The 19784-nt window shown below is 43.0% G+C and overlaps 1 protein-coding gene across 7 annotated transcripts in view; it reads right to left on the reverse strand.

Moving 5' to 3' along the window:
- Positions 1–19784, reverse strand: part of TIAM1 (TIAM Rac1 associated GEF 1) — a 398067-nt gene that overhangs the window by 105161 nt on the left and 273122 nt on the right. For all 7 annotated transcript variants that reach the window (XM_067739312.1, XM_067739315.1, XM_067739313.1 and 4 more), the window contains 2 exons: positions 14683–15130; positions 8522–8694 (listed from right to left, as the gene is read on the reverse strand). In XM_067739312.1, the coding sequence (XP_067595413.1) occupies positions 8522–8694; positions 14683–15130 (621 nt within the window). The remainder of the gene's footprint in view (positions 1–8521; positions 8695–14682; positions 15131–19784) is intronic.

A 19784-nucleotide genomic window follows, 5' to 3' on the forward strand; every position in this document is an offset into this window, starting at 1 on the left:
CCTAATCAACTATTTAATGAATTGGAGATTTAGAAAATATTGTGAAGTAACCAGAAATAAGCAAATTAAACAGGAAAAAAAACCGATAATCATTAACTACGGGCAAAAAACAAAATGTTGTTCAAGAAAGGAAATAAAATGATAGTACACTATTTGGCTCAGCAGCTAATACTGTTTATATGGTCATACAGCATGGTGACATCAAAACAGCGTTAACAGGGACTACAGACTTAACCCCAAATTTTCATGTAACCGTACAGAAGATGAGGAAAGGAGAATGTGTATATAATACAGCTAGATATTCATCTATCATAACAGAAAATCAGTAGTTAATGTCTAAGGTCAGTTAAGAAATAGTATGGAGACAGGCTGGGACCTGGGACCCTTTGCTGCATTACTTGCACCTGGACAAACATCTCCACCAGCAATAGAATACAAAGTAACTATAAGGGACTAAAAATAACTGCATACATGTGCAGCTGGGGCAAATTATGAACAATAAGACACAAAAAGACCAAAAACCCAACTGCCACTTTTGAGGTGTCAGGAGCAAAAGCAGGGTATAGCACCACCAAGGGGGTGGGCAAACCACCCCTCCTGCCCGACCCACCAATCCATCCCCACCCTCACCCCACTTAAGGGTCAAGCTTGCCCCCCTTCAGAGAGTGAGCAAGGGAAACTGTTACTTGTTTTTCTCCCTCATGTTGCAGCTCCAGTCCCAGTAAAGCCTTGCCAGGACTTCTCATCTGGCCTCTTACCAATTTCTATCGATTAAGGAGTCCAAGAATCCTGGTCAGTAACAGTATAAGCACATTGATGAGAAAGGAGGGTAAATGCAAGAAAAAGCAAACAAACAAAACAAAACAACAAAAAAAGCAACCAGTTAAAAGAGTGGAGTACAGTTGCTTAAGGGAGTGATGATTGGAAGAGAGGGTAAGGAAGTATGGGAAGAGAATTTCACTTCAATTCTTTTCAGGTTAATTGAATTATTTAAAACTATGTGTTCAAAACAGAAACAGACTCACAGACATAGAAAACAAACTCATGGTTATCAAAGGGGAAAGGCAGCAGGGGGCAGGGGGATAAATTAGGAGTTTGGGATTAGCAGATACAAACTATTACATATAAATTAGATAAACAACCAGGTTCTACTGTGTAGCACAGGGAACTCCATTCGACATCTTGTAATAAACTATAATGGAAAAGAATCTGAAAAAGAATATATATATATATATATATATATATATATATATATATATATATAAAACTGAATCACTTTGCTGTACACCTGAAACAAATACAACATTGTAAATCAACTAAACTTCAATTACATACATAAATAAATAAATGAAGCTATCTGTTCATATTGACTTAAATACAAATTTAAAATATTGTAAAAAGGAAGAGGAATACTGTTAGTAACATTATTTGGATGATACATAACAGAATACAAATTATACGCTAAAATCTAACTCAGCCACAATTATATCTCTGCACTGTACTTTTAACATATGTGGAGAAACCTCTGAACACACTAATAGCAGGGCATGCACTGCAAACAATTACCAGCCCTGTGCATCGTTTTGCACTTCAACGTCCATACTCTCCCATAATACTCTCCTTAGAGCAGGGCCAATGGCACCTCATGCTTTGAAAAGGCCCCCTCTGGTACTGGGAATGGGCAGGGTCCAGGAGGGACCCCATTCACTTTCTCCCCTTCAGGGAGCTCTCTGATCCTCTGTCCCAAATGGGGCATTAATAGGATGCCCTAAGGAGCTCCTGAACTTGAGTCTATGGCTCATGGGTCATATCTGCTATTTCTTTCACTAGATGGTATGAGATTGAGCCACCAGAGTGGTGCTGACAAGATGATCTGGGTTGAGTCCAATTCTTTACAGAGATTAAAAAATTTGGCCTGGAGTTCCACACACGCCATTGGTGACCCTTCTTCACAACTAATTTATGCCAAAACCAAAGGTAAATATTTCTGAAGTGGCTGGCGAGAGGCAGGGAAACGATCTACAGTGATGAGAAAACAGGACTTAGCTAGAGACCAAGTCAACACTTAACAATGAGAATACAGACCAAACATTGAATCTGTCATATCTGTAGATAACTCTAAGTTAGGAGGGATATAAACATCAGGGAAGATCAAATTAAGATCATAGATGATTTCATTAGACGGACGAAAACCGCAAAGATAAAATTTCAAAGAGGTAAATCTAAGTTCTGCATTTGGACTTTTCAAAAAATATATTAAAATAAGATGAAGAAGACTTTGATGCTGAGGGCTGGATAGACCACAATCTGGGTATGAGTCATCCGTTTGTTGTGGTTTCTAGTAAATTAAGGAATTGACACCAGCATCATGGACGAAATGAGAGGAACAGGAACTGAAATGCAGGCAGCACAGGGCGGAACCTGACAGGGTGTCAGGTTCTGGAACACGATTACAAGAGAGAACGTCAAGGAGAGGAACTGAATCACAGGGAGACTGGCTCGGAAACCTCAAGCAGGGAGACCTAAACAGGAGACATGGTGGAGGGAAATGAGAGCTGTTTTCAAGTATTTAGAAGGTTATGAGAAAGAATAAGCAGGAAAGGCTTACTTTAAATTCTGGGGGAGAATACGGAAGCAAAGGGAAATGGCAAAAGTCACCGGAAAGAACGTATTATCTCAACATGGCGAAGAACTTTCTAGAACTTGGAGCCAACTAACAAAACAGATGGTTAAAGAGCTGAGAGCTTCCCAGGGATGGACAGCTGTCCAGCTGTCCAGGCTGACCAGCTGCGGGGGCCTTGCAGAGATGGTGCCTACCTTACTAGGGAGGCTGGATGTTAATCTACTCAAGTCCAAGATACTACATCCTTTCTAAAGTCTTTTCTACCAAGTCCACTTGATGCTCCTTGTGAAAGAGGATTTCCAGATTTTTTCTTAATCTGGCTGCCCTTGTCCAGGGCATATGCCAATGACCTTCATCGAGTCTGACACACAGAACTAGATGTGGCACTTGAAGATAATTCCCCAGAGCATGATAAAACTCAAAGCCTTAGACTTTTCACAGAGAAGCCATACTCAACTTCTGTAAAGATACTTGGGGAACTAGTCTCTTTTTCTTATAATTAAAATGCTAACTATAACATTTATTGAGCATTTGCTATCAGATACCTGACTTGCATTATCACATCCAATCCCCAACTCAACATAAAGATACAAATACTCTTCTTCTTTTAAAAGGGTCTTTTTAAAATATGCATGCTATAAAAATAAGGAGTTTGGGATCAGCAAAAAAAAAAAAAAAATATATATATATATATATATGCATACTGTAGCCTCATACAAGTGACATTCCTAATGATAAGAAATATTCTATGGAAAGGCAATGACCCCTTAGAGACAATATTTTCTACACTTCTTTAGATATGTAATTGCATATGATTTTCTACCCAATCAGGCATCATTCTTACTCTGCCTGCTAACTATGTTCCCAAGGCATTTAATATAGGAATTTAAAACTAATATTAGGATACGTTACCATAAAAGTCACTGAGCTTTTTGGAATTGTATGTAACATCCTCCCGTAATGGATGAAGAGAGGGCCGAGAGGAAACGGTACTTTGTAGGTGATGGGTGCTATTTCTGGCTTCCAGTTGGAGGGAAGAACGCTAATTAAAATAGTTTAAATGCAGGAGCTATAGCCTCCCTTTGCAGACAGGGTAGCACTTCCTCTATATAAGCTGCTCTAACATTCATGCCCATTCCCACCCCCATCTGGCACACAAAACCCCTTTTCTACTTCTGCTGGTAACATGAATCTCCTTTCCATGCGCGAATCTGAATAACAGCATCAGATCAGAAGCACACGAGCTCTGGAAACTGTGTGCACTGAACTGAGCCCTGGGGCTGGAATAACCTACAAATTATTTCCATAATCGTGCTTGATCTCCCTCGCTTTAGCCTCACCCCCTACACACACAGGTTCCTTTCAAATTCAGCCCCTCCAGAGTCATGTGGATTACAATAAGTAGAAGGTAGAAAATGCCCTCATGGATCCCAAAGAGCAGTAATTTCCTCTGAAAAGGTTCATTTTGTGCTCTATCCCACGTAAGTAGCATAAAAATTTCACCGAAACAAGAGGACACAGAGGTTTTCATGAATAAGGTCCTATGTTGCCACAGAAGAATTTTATTCAATGTGACCTAATGGGTATTCAGATTCTATTAGCAATTTTATGGCCAGGAAAGTCCTTTCAAAAGGAATTCACATCATGGGTGTCCAGGTAAAAAAGAGAGTATCCTGAAATCAATGAGATTATCATCTAACCTGTATAATGAGGCAAGAATGGCCAAAATCAAGTTACAGTTTTGAAATATTCCCAATGAGTGGCTTAATTCTAAGAAGGAGAAAAAGTCACTTTTCACTGTAATCACTGATTCTTGCCCATGTTCTTCTTAGGGTTAAGTAATAACAGTATTGGGATAAATAATATACTTAGACAATAAGGGGCTTCAGCGAAAGAGAGGCTTGGTTTGAATCCAGCCCCAACACTCAGTAACTGTGACTTGACATCCAATCATTAGCCTTTGTAAGCCTTAGCTTCACAGAAGGGGGTACACAAGCCACATCAATTAGTCAAAATACGGATACACAATCTAACTCACTGATTTCCGGAAGAATTAAGGGGATTCACATGGTAAAACACTTTCAAGGCGGTGGCATACAATAAGGGCGCAGTAAAAGATAACTGCTGATATCATAATAATGTTATTATTGTTAGAGTAGTTAGGCATTTCCTCATTTGCAAGATATCCCATTAATTAATAAAAAGGTATGCTAGATTTGGAAACACAATGGTTTATAAGTTATATAGAGGAATATTTTCGGGAGACAGAGCATGTAGATTTTTTTAATAGGATACACAAAGCGCTACCCATTAGGGAAGACTTGAGAAATGAGACTACATTAAAATCTAAAAGTGTTGGTATAACAAAGAATAACTTGAAGAGAGTAGAAGGCTAGCCACCTAATGGAAAAGGATATCTGCAATGCATATAATCAACAAAGAGATGAGATACAAAATATGTAAAAAACTGCTACGAATCATCAAGAGAAGAAAGACGACTAAATGGAAAAAGAGGCAGGAGACTGAAATAAAAACTTCACAGAAGATGATATTGAAATAGTCATTAAACCCATAAAAATGTGCTCAACTTCACACTAAGAGTTTTTTAAAAAAGATCTGACAGTAACACGTGTGGACAAGGATGAGGAAGAACTGGAATTCTCCTAGGCTGCTGATGGGAGCATAAATTATTTCAGTAATTTTGGAAACTGACAGTATCTAGCAGACTTGAATGTGTGCATATATCCCATGACCCAGCAATGCCAGTCGTAGGTATGTACGAAAAGAAATGTGGACAAATGTATCCTGAACATAGATAGAAGAATGAATACTCATAGCAATACAGCTCAGGATCCCTACAAACTGGGGTCAACTCAAATGTACATATGGAAAGGTTGTCATACATCCCAGTTAGCCTAGGACTATTGAAACTTATGCCTATTATCCTGGCGTAATTGTTAATAGTGCTGCTATAACTCTTAAAATTGTCTAGTCTCTAAAGTGTCCTCATGAGTCCATCAGAAGCAATGGGAGAATAAGAACCTCAAAAAGATGATCCTCCATAAAAGCAATAACAACACTGGCAAAAATTGTCAAGATGGACTTTTTCAGAACTCTGGAAATTAAGTCTTGTGACTTGAGGTGCATTTATTGGAAAAAAAAAAAAGGCTGAATCTCAGTAACAATATTAAGTATAAGCGTATCTTAATGCACTATTCTCATCATCATCTCTCTATCTCCACATTCATGTTGAAAACCAGCAGTCAAATAGCCACTGAAGGGGCTTCCCTGGTGGCGCAGTGGTTGAGAGTCCGCCTGCCGATGCAGGGGACACGGGTTCGTGCCCCGGTCTGGGAAGATCCCACATGCCATGGAGCGGCTGGACCCGTGAGCCATGGCCGCTGAGCCTGCGTGTCCGGAGCCTGTGCTCTGCAACGGGAGAGGCCACAACGGTGAGAGGCCCGTGTACCACAAAAACAAACAAACAAACCAAAAAAAACACAGCCACTGAAGGGGGCAGAATCGGTTCGGAGCTCCCCCAAAACATCATTCTCAGAAAAGTCATTATCTGACCTGTTTAATACTGCATAAGAAATCCCCATTCACAGGGCTTGTAGCTATTGGACTTGACTCAGAACTCATTCATGTACACAACCCTTTACTCCAGGCCTGTTTGTAAAAAGCAATCAGTGACAACTGTTTAATATCACAGTTGCCTGAGGTTGTGGTAACAGCTGGGGCAAAAAAGAGTTGACTGAGAAACTTTAGGAAAAGCTGGGGAGTAAGATATCCATAGTCCTCAGAATTTACAAGGTCACATACATGCACAGAACTGTACACATGCTCAGGAAACCCTGAGAAGGCCCTGTGCTCACCCCTCAGGCTGATCTTGAGGCTCTGTGCAAGCAGAGGAGAAGACTACGGCAGAGCTGTAAACTAACTGCCTAAGTGTTAAAGAGGTACATACAGAGGTCCTTGGGAAAGAGTAAGACATTTATTACTTCTGGGCACTTAAGGTAATCTCTCCAATCATTAGAGAATATCAGTAGTGAAATAAAAATTATTCTCTTTTAAAAAGAACCAAATACAAATTCTAAAGTTAAAATGTAGAATAAATGAAGTGAAAAATTCAACAGAGGGGCTCAAGAGCAGATTTGAACTGGCAAAGAAAAAGAATCAGTGAACTTGAAGTAGGTCAACTGAGACTATCCAGTCTAAGAAACAAAACAAAAACAGAATACAGAAAGATGAATAGAGTCTCAGAGATCTATGAGACACAATCAAGCATACTAACTTAAACCTAATAGGTGTCCCAGAAGGAGAAGAGAGAAGAGACATGAGCAGGAAGATTATTTGAAAAAGTTAACAGCTGAAAATTTTCCAAATGTGATTCAAACACATATATACATCAGTACATCCGAGAAACTCAATGAATTCCAGGTATAATAAACTGAAAGAAATCAATATTTAAACATATCATAATCAAACTGTTTAAAGACAAATATAAAACCCCCAAAGGAGCAAGAACAAAGTAACTTATCTATAAAAGGGATTCTCTTAAGATTAACAGGTGATTTCTCATTAGAATCTATGAGGGCCAGATGGCAATACAGTGACATTTTCAAAGCACTGAAATAAGACTGTCAATCAAGAATTCTATATCCAGCAAAACTATCTTCAAAAATGAAGGAGAAATGAAGACATTCCCAGATGAACAAAAGAGTTCTGGCTTAGATAATATAATACATGTTCACTCTATTCAACCAGTAAGCTGAATGGATTCATGTAAGGTTGTAGGGTGCCAGAACCTTCTGTTTCTTGGCCTGGGTGGTGGTTACTTTGTGACACTTCATTGAGCAATAAATTTATGTTTGTGCACTCTTCGTTATGTGTGTTTTACATCATAGATTAAAAGAGAAAAAATACATGCTTTTTGATTGTTCACAAACAAAGTTACTACTTTATATTCCTTACTTTAATTGCCCAAATGGAAATAACTATAGGGGACAAACCCAGAAACATGGTGAAATAACCTATTACTCTCTGCCATGTCTTTATTGCAACTCTCTCTGTGGCATGGAATATCCTCACTGTCAATTTCATTCAGTTCATCCCTACTCTACCATTCACTGTCAAGGTTTACCACATCATAAAGATCAATTCATTCCAATGTCTGTCTCCCATATTACATGTGAACACTTTTAAGTGTAGAAACTGTATCAAAATATCTTCTTGGTATTCTCAATATCACTGTGCATAGCACATAGGAAGCATGGAATAAAGGCTTGAGGAATTCCTGTATTGTGGGAATAAATGAAGAAAGCCTAATTAACACCACAAAAAGTGCATCACAACTGACCAAACTCAAAGGATTCCCTATAGAAGCAAATGTTAACCCTGAAGTGATAAGCAGGTTGGTATTTTTTTAATACAATTAACCATCAAACTTCAAGAACTTTCATTCTGAAGTTCTGAAAAGATGAGGAAGAAAAACTGGTTGGGTATAGCTAGTCATCTCTGGGATGTCATGATTTTACTTTATGAGTAATATTAGAAGAGAACATATTATGATGAAAAATTTTGACAGTGCAAATCATGTCTAAATTAAGGAATTCATGATCCTTTCTCTAAAGTGCTACACAAATGATATCAAGACTACAGTGAAAAATCCTTCAACCCACACCCCTCCTCGGGCTTCACTGTGGAGGCCTCTGGGTGAGTTCAATCGTTCCTGGAACTCAGTATAGACATTTATTTTGTCATTCATCGTTTTTGTTTCTATAATGTGCAAAAGATAGAACCCACCACTCAAAGGAAAACAGGGTGAGGTACATGGGCAGGAGACGGAGGTATCTGTAAGAGATTTGAAATGCTCTGCAAAGGAGGAGCCCAACAAACCTGGAAAAGGAAGGCATCACCCAGGGAATTGCTGAGGCAGAAGACAAAGTCCTTCTTGGGGTGCTCAGGCACGGCCTGCACGATGCTGTTCTCCACCCAGACGGCATGCTTGGGGATGCTGTTGTGGTCTATTCCAGACCTACCATCGCTCTCGTAGAAAAAGAGTGTGCACCCTGAGGAAACAGAATGGGGGTCCGTGTGAGTATTTGGTGCTCATGCAACAAAAAAGTCTGTAGTGGAAACTGTTGCTTGTGCCCTGTTACCAGAAAAGGGCTGGAAATGAGTGTGAAACCTAGGAAGTAAAGAGAATGGGGCCATGCTTGTACTAAGTCTTGGATGGGCTTGGACAGAGACTTTTTTTTTTAATTGAAGTATAGTTGATTTACAATGTTAAGACTCTTAAATCACAGTTTCGTCATTCATGCCCTCAAGTTCTTTAAGATCTTACTTCCTGTTCTAGAATGTGACAGATATCCTTACAGGCACACAGGCGTCTGATGGCTCCTTTGGCCAGTGGTGGCTGTAAATTCAGCTCCTCAGGCCTGAACAGCAAGCACCGCTGAGTGAGGACCGGCACCAGTTCTGTCCCACTGGAGTCCCTCCCAATATGTCTCACAGGACATGCAACCAGAGAACACAATTTATTGGGGGTTTTGACTATGCCCTTGGAGAAAACAAAATATAACACTGGCTTTAGGTGCTTTCAGGATAAGGAACGAAATGACAGACTTTTAGTCTCAGATCTTTTCTATAAAATGTTTTGCTAGAGATCAGCCATGTCCTTGCTCCTCCTAGAAGAGGAAACACATGGCACACATATGAAGGCCTGGGGGAGGCCAGAGGCCTGGTCCACACTTAATTATACTGTGAAACTAAATGAGACAGGAGCAATAGAAACCTTTCCTACATTTGTGGCAAGGTGGGTTCAATAGATACCCTCCGTCATAGCCTACATGTGAGGCGCACTTTATTAGTAATTACTCACTGAGCACTTGCTCTCAAGTCATCATTTCAGGGGAAACCTGGGCCCAGCTTTCTGACTCTTTAACTTCAACATAAGCCACTTGGTCCGTCTTCAACATCTTCCTTACCACAAGCAAGGGCCACCGTTTGTGTGAATCACAAAGACTTCCAAGTACAATCTACTCGCCTGCAGTATGAACTTCTGTAAAGCAAATTTGTAACTGACATCGTAGAACGATGGGGATCAATGGAAGTCACACGAGTGCAAAGGCGATTTTTCCCAGCCCGTAATATTTCACAGGAGCATGTAACAGTTGCTGGATTTAAGGTCCCCCAGCACAGACGCACGCAGCACGCAGGCACGCGAGGCCCACTCGTTTCACAGTGTTTGCCTTGGTACAGCCTGACCGTGAGCTCTGCCTAAAAGTCTATTGCACAGTGTTCCTGAATTTCATGGTTTTATAACTATTGTCCTTGTCTCCATAATTCAGGAGTTTCAATTCTTCCTCTAATCCATTCAAGTTATATTCACATTTTTTTCTTAAGGTTGTACGTTTTCTGTGATATTTCTTGTTGGAAATTAGGAATGTTATGAGAGTAATTTTAGTAGGGTTTTGTTTTCTATTTCTTTAAGTTTTGTAGTAATAAGTTGCTTACATATAATTTAATTATGTACTTACAGAGTGTTCTGGCCCAACCCTGTTTTTCTTATAATTCCTGTTATTTTGAAGATCTCAAGTTTTTACAGGAACACAGAGGTCACGTTCGGAATCATCTATACCTCCTCTTTCCATGTCTTAAGCTAACATAGATTCAGAGACACAAAAAGAAAAGAAATGGAAAGGGGAGGCCCTTTTCCTCCAAACCCGAGGTTCCTGAGGTGGGGCAATCTTGCTGAATGAGGGACATTTGGTGAAGTCGGGAGACATTTTTGGCTGTCACAACTTGGGGGTGGGGAACAGAAGGAGGCGAGTAGCGGACAGGGATATTGCTAAACATCCTACAATGCCCATGACAGGCCACATGACAAAGAATTATCCAGAAAATGTCAATAGGCCTTCTGTTGAGAAACCCTGCTCTAAATAATCCTTAGGACTAATATTACGCTAATGATGAACAAATCCGTAACAGAAAAAGAGCAACACAGCTTTACCATAGTTTGAGAACAGAGACTCAAGCCTACAGATAATGGATACGGGGCATCCACACATCACATTGAACATCTTATGTCTTCCCAAATTGATGTTTTCATAATTTTTCAAAGTTGGTTTACAATCGCCCGTGACAGTGGGTGGTTAAAAATCAGCTTGTACTCAATTATCTACATGTTCCTATTTTTTTTTTTTTTCTGTACGCGGGGCTCTCACTGTTGTGGCCCCTCCCGTTGCGGAGCACAGGCTCCAGACATGCAGGCTCAGCGGCCATGGCTCACGGGCCCAGCCGCTCCGCACCACATGGGATCCTCCCGGACCGGGGCACAAACCCGCGTCCCCCGCATCGGCAGGCGGACTCCCAACCACTGCGCCACCAGGGAAGCCCTACATGTTCCAATTTTAAGATTAATGAGAAGCAGCAAATCTGGGAACCACCGTGGTCCCTGGTAACAGGTCCATATACCTTCATCTTCACTTGAACATAATCTGTATGCTTTTCAGTTGTGGATGGAGACACTCCAGAGATTAATTCTAAATAAAACCTTTTTTCGTAAAATTAATTATTCTGTCAAAAGTGAAAGAAACTTAGGAGAATTTCCTAGCCTACGGTTCCCAGGCACTCTGCTTTTTATTTCTCCATATCCAAGCCCAAGTCAGCAGCAAGCCCCGCCTCTGACTGGCAAGGACAAGCCCCAGGTCTGTCAATGTATAATGGGACCTGTCAGGAGCAAGAAGCAAAGGACTCGGCAGCTCTGTGCTCTGGGCCTGGATCCTGACAGACTGTGTCACTCAGATCTGGGTCACCAAGAAAGTGAAGCCTCCCTCCTCTAATGGGTGTGTGAGCTGAGCACCCACACCTTGCCTTCCTTGATCATTTATTCTCTAAAGGAGCAGCAGAAACAAAACAGCCCCCGCTTCCACGTCCCAAGTAAAAAATCACCTAATTATTTTTATTCTATGCCACTAACGGTGTTATTCTCATATTTAGTGTAAGAATCACCTGGGAAGCCTGTTTAAACCACAAATTCTGGGCCTGTCATGGGCTGAATTATATCCCCCCAAGTTCCTATGCCGATGTCCTAACCCAGGGCCTCCGAATATGGCTGTATTTGGAGATAAGGTCTTTACAGAGGTCATTAAAATTAAACGAGGTCATAAGGGTGGGCCCTAATCCAATATGACCGCTGTCCTTATAAGAAGAGGGGATTTGGACATAGACAGGTATAGAGGGAGGACGTGAAGATACTAGAAGAAGACGGCCATTTGCAAGCCCAGGAGCGAGGCCTCAGAAAACACCAAACCTGATGACACCTTGATCTGAGATTTCTAGGCTCCAGGACTGTGAGAAAATAAAGTTCTTTGGTTTAAGCCACCCAGTCTGTGGTACTCTGTTATAGCAGCTCTAGTACAGGGACTAATACAGGGCCCCACCTCCAAACTGTGAGATTCAGTAGGTATGGATATAACCCAGGAAGCATCTCAGCTGACCGTGACTGCAGGTGGTCTTCTAATCATGTTGTTAACAACTCAGCATTAGTTAACAAAATGAACAATAAGATGGGCTGCTAAAGGGAACAGAGGTTGCAGCGTCCAGTGGTGTGGACATTCAGGGGAGGAGCAGAGAGCAGGGCCCCTCAGACATGACCCTGTAGTGCCTCTAAATTAAGCCAAGGCAGGTCCCGTGTGAAAAAAAACAGTAGCAGTTCTCCAAAATGCTCCCACAGAATGAACATCTGTGTTTCACAAGCAGGACCATGACATCAAATACACTTTTCCCAATTCACGATGGAAAACTAAAAGCAAAGTGTGCTGGAGACGCAAGAGGGAAGAGATATGGGAACATATGTATGTGTATGACTGATTCACTTTGTTATAAAGCAGAAACTAACACACCATTGTAAAGCAATTATACCCCAATAAAGATGTTAAAAAAAAAAAAAAAGTGTGCTGTGCGTATGTGTAAACTGATAGAATTTGCTCAAATTCAATATTCTTATTTCACATGTGTGTTCAAAATTTCATATACACTTTATATAGACTATATTATGGTATCTGATTTAGTATAGAAAATAAAATTTAAAGCTTAATATCAGTAATTCCTGTGATCTTTCCACAGAAGATACTATGGCTGCCAGAACTCCACATCTATTCAAACTTTGAAACCACTAAGGTAGACTTTTCAAATGAGAAAAGGACATGAGAAAGAACCTGACTCTTCCTGAGACATCCTTGGAAGTGGAGCAACAAGATGAAATAACCCAGCAAGTCTTAAAAGCTAGACATGAAGAGAAAGACAGCATCCCACCCTAAACATGCAGCAACATTAGACACACAGGCTCTTGGCAGTAGGGGAAGCTACCCTGCACTGGCTGTTAAGAGGAAAGACTCCTCTATGGGACAGTTGGTTGTTCCCTAAAACACACAACCCCCTTTCTTCTGCAGTAATAGAAACCCCAGTGCTCAGCTGGGCCCATCCCTGCCTCCCTTGCAGCTAGGCTGGACTCATTTGTGGCCAATGCGATGGAAGCAGAAGAGATGCAGGCAATTTCCAGGTTGTATCCTCAGTGCAGAGGGATACACCCTCCACTTCCCCCATTTTTCTGCTGGAACCTGGACCCGCTGGTGAGCTATCCTAATCATTCAGACTAACACAATGCTCTAGGGACAGTTAAGCAATGACAAAAGGAATTCTGGCTTCTGGATGACTTAACAGCAAAGAGTCAGCCCATCACTCTCAGACGCTCCACCTGTGCTAGGTGGAAGGGAAATAAAGTTCTGTCTTGCTTGAGGCACTGTCATTGTGGGTCTCAGTGACATGCAGCAAGACCTACAGTCTAATTAACATGCTCCCTTTCTGTTTCACCAGGTACTGAAGCAACAGCTGGCAGCATTAGTAATGGGGCCCACCCAAACCCTGCATGTCCCTGGGGGGTTTACACCACTGCACAGAGCTCTAGGCTGTTCCATGCCTCTAGGATTGGCTGTTCTGCACCAGCCACAGTTGGTGAAATCCAGGGTCAGATGGAGTCATGGGTGCACCACACCAGCTGAGCCCAGGCTTCTTCCTCCTGGACCCATCCTTCATGCTTATTAACCTGTCTAACCTATCCCGCCATGTACTAACCCTGCTTCAAATCCATCTTGTGTCAAAGATTCTAAGCGGTCTTGAGAAGTGTTTTTCTTTTTAAGACACAGAGCTCACAAATGTGTTACAATTTCTACACTACCAAGATATATGCAGATGTGCAAAAATACATATACATACTTCTAAAGTGTGTGTAAAGCGATAGTGAATAGCAAGACATAAATGTATTATGCTTACTAATGAAAAGAAAGACGATGGTATACAGATATACCATTGTATATAGATATATATACATGATATAGATATATATCTCTATATATATACACACACACACTCAAATATTCAAAGTCTGACCATAAAACAGTGACTTTTTCACAAACATAGATGGCTCAGACATTCCATTAAGCACTGGGTTGAGCCCCATGAAATTAGCAATATTCCATCATTTTTTACCCCCCAAATGACAATTTCATAAGCTTCAAACCAGTGATTTTTCCCTCCAAAACAGTCACTTCGGGAGGCACTTGTTTTGGAATGATTCCAAAAAAATATTCTTTTAGAACTCAAGCCTTTCAAACTGTCAGGAGAACCAGCTGTATATATGAGAAAACTAGACGAGAGGCTCCAATAGCTTAACTGTGAAACAGTAAAGAAAATAAAACATTGGTGGAGAAGGAAAATGGGGAGTGACTCATCAAGGGACAAAGTTTCAGCTAGATAAGATGATTATGTTCTAGGTGTGCTGTGCGACTGCGTGCCTTAGTCAACAATACCGTAACGTACACACAAAACTATGCTAAGAAGGTAGATCTCACGTTAAGTATTCTTACCACCACAAAATAAGTTTTGAAATTAGCATGAAATAGAAGTTCCATGTAATTGAAAAACATCATTTGCACAGGTGCACCACGGAGCACAGGATGTACCCAGCACTGCAGGAAGGATGCTCCCTCTCTCACCTTTCAAGGACACCCAGTAGTGCTTCCACTTCCTCCGGGTGGCCGACTCCACCTTCTTGTTCTTCTTGTGCACCAGGAAGTTCTTGACTGCCAGGGCTCCGGCCTTACGCACCGTGCCCTGAGCGGCCGTGAGCAGGATATCGGACTGGCCCGGGGAGCTCAGGGTACCGCTGCTCTGCTCGTCGCTGTGCGCCGAGCCGGCCTCCTCGAGGCTCTCACTGTTGGTGGTGCTCATCTCCAGCTCCCGTCGGAAATTCTCGTACACCCCCTGGCGGGCTGCGTCCCCGGTGGAGCTGCTGCCGCTGTCGCTGCCCACAAAGGCGCGGCCGGTGGGGGGTGAGTAGCTGGAGTTGGTGGCATTGGATCGCCTGGACAGGAGGTCCGTGTCGGTGGTGGCCCCTTCGATCCCACTGTCGGCAAACTCGCTACCCTCGCCCGCATTAACATCCTTGGGAGCCGAAAGGGAGAAAAAAGAAGACATGCATCATGCAGGGAAGTAACCCAGGGGCTTCTGTCGGTCCAGCCAGGGGCTGTGTAGCTGCAGGTAACCCACAGGGCATCACTGCTCCCAGCCTCTCCTGGACCAATTACTCCTCACCCCCCTGACCCGCACAAACCCAACGTGCCCGCAGAGCAGCTCAGGAAAACCATGAAGCTGCCCCGTTATGAATGCCAACAATTTGGAATGTTCAAGAAACATTTTTCAGAAAGCAAGCAAGATTTCAGAAAACTTATCAATTATCTGACTTTCAGGTAATTGGCAAATCAGCTACTGAGATGCTCCCACTGCCCTGCTGAGTGAGCTCTGCACCCTCACCCTCGTCAGCCTGCCTGGAGCTCTAGGATATTCTGCTGACTGATGAGTTATTCCAGAAGTAGGGGGTTCCAAGGGATAATGAAGTCTTTACTGATAACTTTTTTTTTTTTTAACAAAGGGCCTAGTTAGGGGTCTATTCTATAATCTGGTGACTAAAAAGAAAACTAGGGTGCTACCTCACCCACTCACCCAGCAAGGACCCACAGCCCAGGAGCAGGGAAGAGTCCTCAGGCTCCAATCAGCTTTGCTTCTTGAAAACAAGCAGCTTCTCACTTCTCACATTGAGCTAAAAAAGTCTGTGGGGCTCACAGCTCCCATGCAGGCTCTCCAATTACCTTGCCCTTTCAAAGCTGGGATGCTAGGAGCCCGAAGCAAGTTACTCACCGCCCCTGCGCCAAGGAACAGCTTGGGGCACTGACAGGAGGTGGCGGGTATCAATTCCCAGTTTAAAAACATTTGGAACTTCCAAAGCACTGCGCCTGCTTGCGTGTTGAACATTTCCGGGACAGGAAGATCTGTTCTTAAATCAGAATCTTAATTGCTCTGAAGTACTAAAGGCATTTCCAAAAACAATGATTGAATAATGGTAGTCATCAAGGGAGGAAAATGAGAGCAGTACTGGACAGCACAGCTCGACAGTCTCATGGATAAGAAATTAGACTGGTTTTTCTCAAAGGGAGAGAATCGGAACGTGAGTCTGACATAGGAAGAGACAGCAAAGTAATATGTGGTTTGGGGGCTTAACCTCTTGTTAAGCCTTTAGTCTCATACATAGTTAATTATGGTTTGAAAATGTACAAACTAACGGGCTATTCCGATTGCCATATAAATCAATGCTTTGCGTTCAAATCTTTGATGAGAGGCAGTGGCAGGGTAGGCAGAACGAGACAAGCCACATACTAATATCACCCTGCACGAGGCCCAGACAGGTGCTGTGCCCATGTCTCCGCACATCTCACCTGGTCAATTCTAAATTAGGGCCCTCAGAGTTCACGTGCGTCATGAATAGGTCCTAAGTGAGCAACGTAAAATGGGCATAGCCAGACATGAAAACAAGCAAAGGAGACACAGAAAGACAAATACTGTGTGATTGACTTCTATGTGGAACGTAAAAATGTAAAACTCACAGAACCAGAGGGTAGAATGGTGGTTGCCAGAGGGTGAGGGCCCGGAGAAATGGGGAGACATTGGTGAAGGTTACAAACTTTTAGTTATTATAACAAGTTCTGCGGATCTGATATATAGCCTGATGACTCTAGTTAATGATACCATGCTGTATCCTTGAAATTTGCTAGGAAAGTAGATCGTAAGTGTTCTCACCACAAAAGAAAGAAAGAAAGAGAGAGATAAAGGAAGGACGGGAGGGAGGGAGGAAGGGGTAATTATGTGAGTGATGGATATGTTAATTAAATTGATTTTGGTAATCATTTCACACTATATACATATATTAAATCATCACATCGTACACCTTCAAAAAACACAAAAACACACAACAAGGAGTACAGTGTGCAAAGGGTAGAAATCTGACAGTGGAAAAACCTGGCAAATACCACCTCGGCCAAGAGCTCAAGGTTAACTGGGTGTGTGGTATATGGGAACCCTTTCTACTATCTTTGCAATGTTTATGTAATTCTAAAGCTGTTCTAAAATAAAAAGTTTATTTAAAAAAAAAAAAAGAAGGGCTTCCTTGGTGGCACAGTGGTTGAGAATCTGCCTGCCAATGCAGGGGACACGGGTTCGAGCCCTGGTCTGGGAAGATCCCACATGCCGTGGAGCAACTGGGCCCGTGAGCCACAACTACTGAGCCTGCGCGTCTGGAGCCTGTGCTCCACAACAAGAGAGGCTGCAACAGTGAGAGGCCCGCGCACCGTGATGAAGAGTGGCCCTCCACTTGCTGCAACTAGAGAAAGCCCTCGCACAGAAACGAAGACCCAACACAGCCAAAAATAAATAAATTAATTAATTAATTTTAAAAGAACAGTAAAAAAAAAATTGAAAAAAGAAAAGAAAAAACAAGGAGGAGGTAAGAAGGGACATAGTAGCAGGAAGTGGTTAAGCGAGTTTCTAAGGACCAACGACATTTGCGATGCAGTTTAGGTCCCTGGGATGTAGAAGGACTCAAGAGTGTCAAAGAAACCATGGATGCGGCTCAGACGCAGACCCTGTGATTACTGGTTCTGTCACTTGGCCATCTGCTGTCCTGCCTGTTACCCTCCACCAATGGTCATCAAGGACCCAGATCTAGTAGGTCAAAGTCCTCTACACAAACAGGAGAGTGCTGTTACCAACCCACATTTCTCTCTGGCAAGGACATTTACCATACATATCCCTTTTGATCTAATAAGTAAATTTGGCCATCAGTGATTATTCAAGATAACCATGGGTGGTGGGAGATGCGGAGTTTGTGTGATTCTCACCAACATCTGGATTCATTTTCACATGCCTCAGTCCTTCTCTGGAAGAAGTGACAAAACCAGCTATAAACTCGTCTCAAAAATGAAAAGAGATGAGCTGCTCCCCTGTAAGATCAGCTACACAGGTATCCTCTCTAGGTCATAAGAGAAAGACTTCAGAACAAAAAGGAGAAATTGATTCCAGGCATCTTGTAATTCCCAGAGCTCTGGAACAGGAAGGAACCTTGCCAAACCGTCCCCTTGGTGAATGCATGGAGATGCTGAGGTTCAGAAAGTCACAAGTCTGGAAGGTGGTGGATTGGAGGTTGGAGCCCATGCCTCCAACGACCTTTTCCACTGGACAAGATGGCCCCATGGCTCAGCCGCAGGGAGCACCTGACTGGATGCTGTCTCAATAGTCAACTCCATGCCTTCCCTTCTGTTTCTCAACAGTGCCCCTTCTAGGTTTTCCCAGCACAACTGAGTGACTGTGCATCTATATGCCTTGAGTTTCCCAGCAAAGAGCTCAGACTCAAAAGTGGATGGAAGGAGAAGGAGAAGATGAAAAAGAAGATGAGGGAAACAGAGGCAGACACTGGACAGGCATGTCTCTTAACAGTCTACTACATGCCCACAAACCATGAACTCCTACAGAATGCCTTGATGTCTCTACTGCAACTAAGAGTTGAGGCCTCAATAGACACTCACCTCTTTGTCAGGCTTGAACACGTGCTCATACCAACTGACACTGCAACCCTGCAATGGCCCAGGCTGTGTGTATTCAACTCTGGGACGACCATTAAATCGAGCAAAGAAGTGATTATTCCAGGTTAAGAGGCCTGCTGGCCCCAGCGGAGCTGGCACACTTTGGGAGCGTAGCCACTGGAGAATGCTCCCGGATCTGTGATCCAAGCCAGCTCCACCTGGCTTCCACAGTGGTTAAGCAGGCTAAGTGGTACACATCCTCCCACTGATATGTGACCCAGCCTGTCCAGAAACAGACGGTGGCTGCCCAGCTCCAGCCTCTATTTGGTCATGAAGCTTGGGATGTGCCAAATACCCAGAAACCCGTGCTCCAGCATTGTGGGAAATGATGTCCACCCAGCCAGAGGCATTGCTCCACACCTGAATGGTCAACGGGACTCCACATCCCCCTACACCTTGAGTGTGGGAGACAGTCATCTACAGCAGGGCTCCAGATGCCTAAGTGCCACACGAGAATTACAAGTTAACAGGTCTCAGAATCTCTAGAACAAACCAAAGACAGATACACTGATGTAGAGGCACGAGGTTCACACACTGAAAGAGCGCTCCAAGGCTGCATCCTAAAGGCCCATCCTTCTCAAATGGCAGGATGCACACCACTGTGACACAGCTTCCAACAGCTCAGAAGAAAGACAGCATCACTGTGATGCAAACATTCCTGGTGCACCTTTCCGAAGGGCTCCTCCTCCTACCGACCTCCGTCTCAAGGACACTTCACACACGAGAAACCTGACTCTCCCCACACTTAAAAGCCCCTGTAGGGCTTCCCTGGTGACGCAGTGGTTGAGAGTCCGCCTGCCGATGCGGGGGACGCGGGTTCATGCCCCGGTCCAGGAGGATCCCACATGCCGCGGAGCGGCTGGGCCTGTGAGCCACGGGTGCTGAGCCTGTGCGTCCGGAGCCTGTGCTCCGCAACGGGAGAGGCCACAACAGTGAGAGGCCCGCATACCGCAAAAAAAAAAAAAAAAAAGCCCCTGTCAACCACCCCACTCTTCCAAAGGCAAGAAATCCAGATGATCAACCCCAGGGAAAATTCCCACGGAAGCCCAGCAGTCTTTATTGCAAATGCGAGGCATGTTCCTTCTTCTCTAGTTAGATGTCTTAGCATACGATCAGTCCTAGAATAT

Source organism: Pseudorca crassidens, chromosome 5, assembly GCF_039906515.1.
Source record: "Pseudorca crassidens isolate mPseCra1 chromosome 5, mPseCra1.hap1, whole genome shotgun sequence".
Taxonomy (NCBI): domain Eukaryota; kingdom Metazoa; phylum Chordata; class Mammalia; order Artiodactyla; family Delphinidae; genus Pseudorca; species Pseudorca crassidens.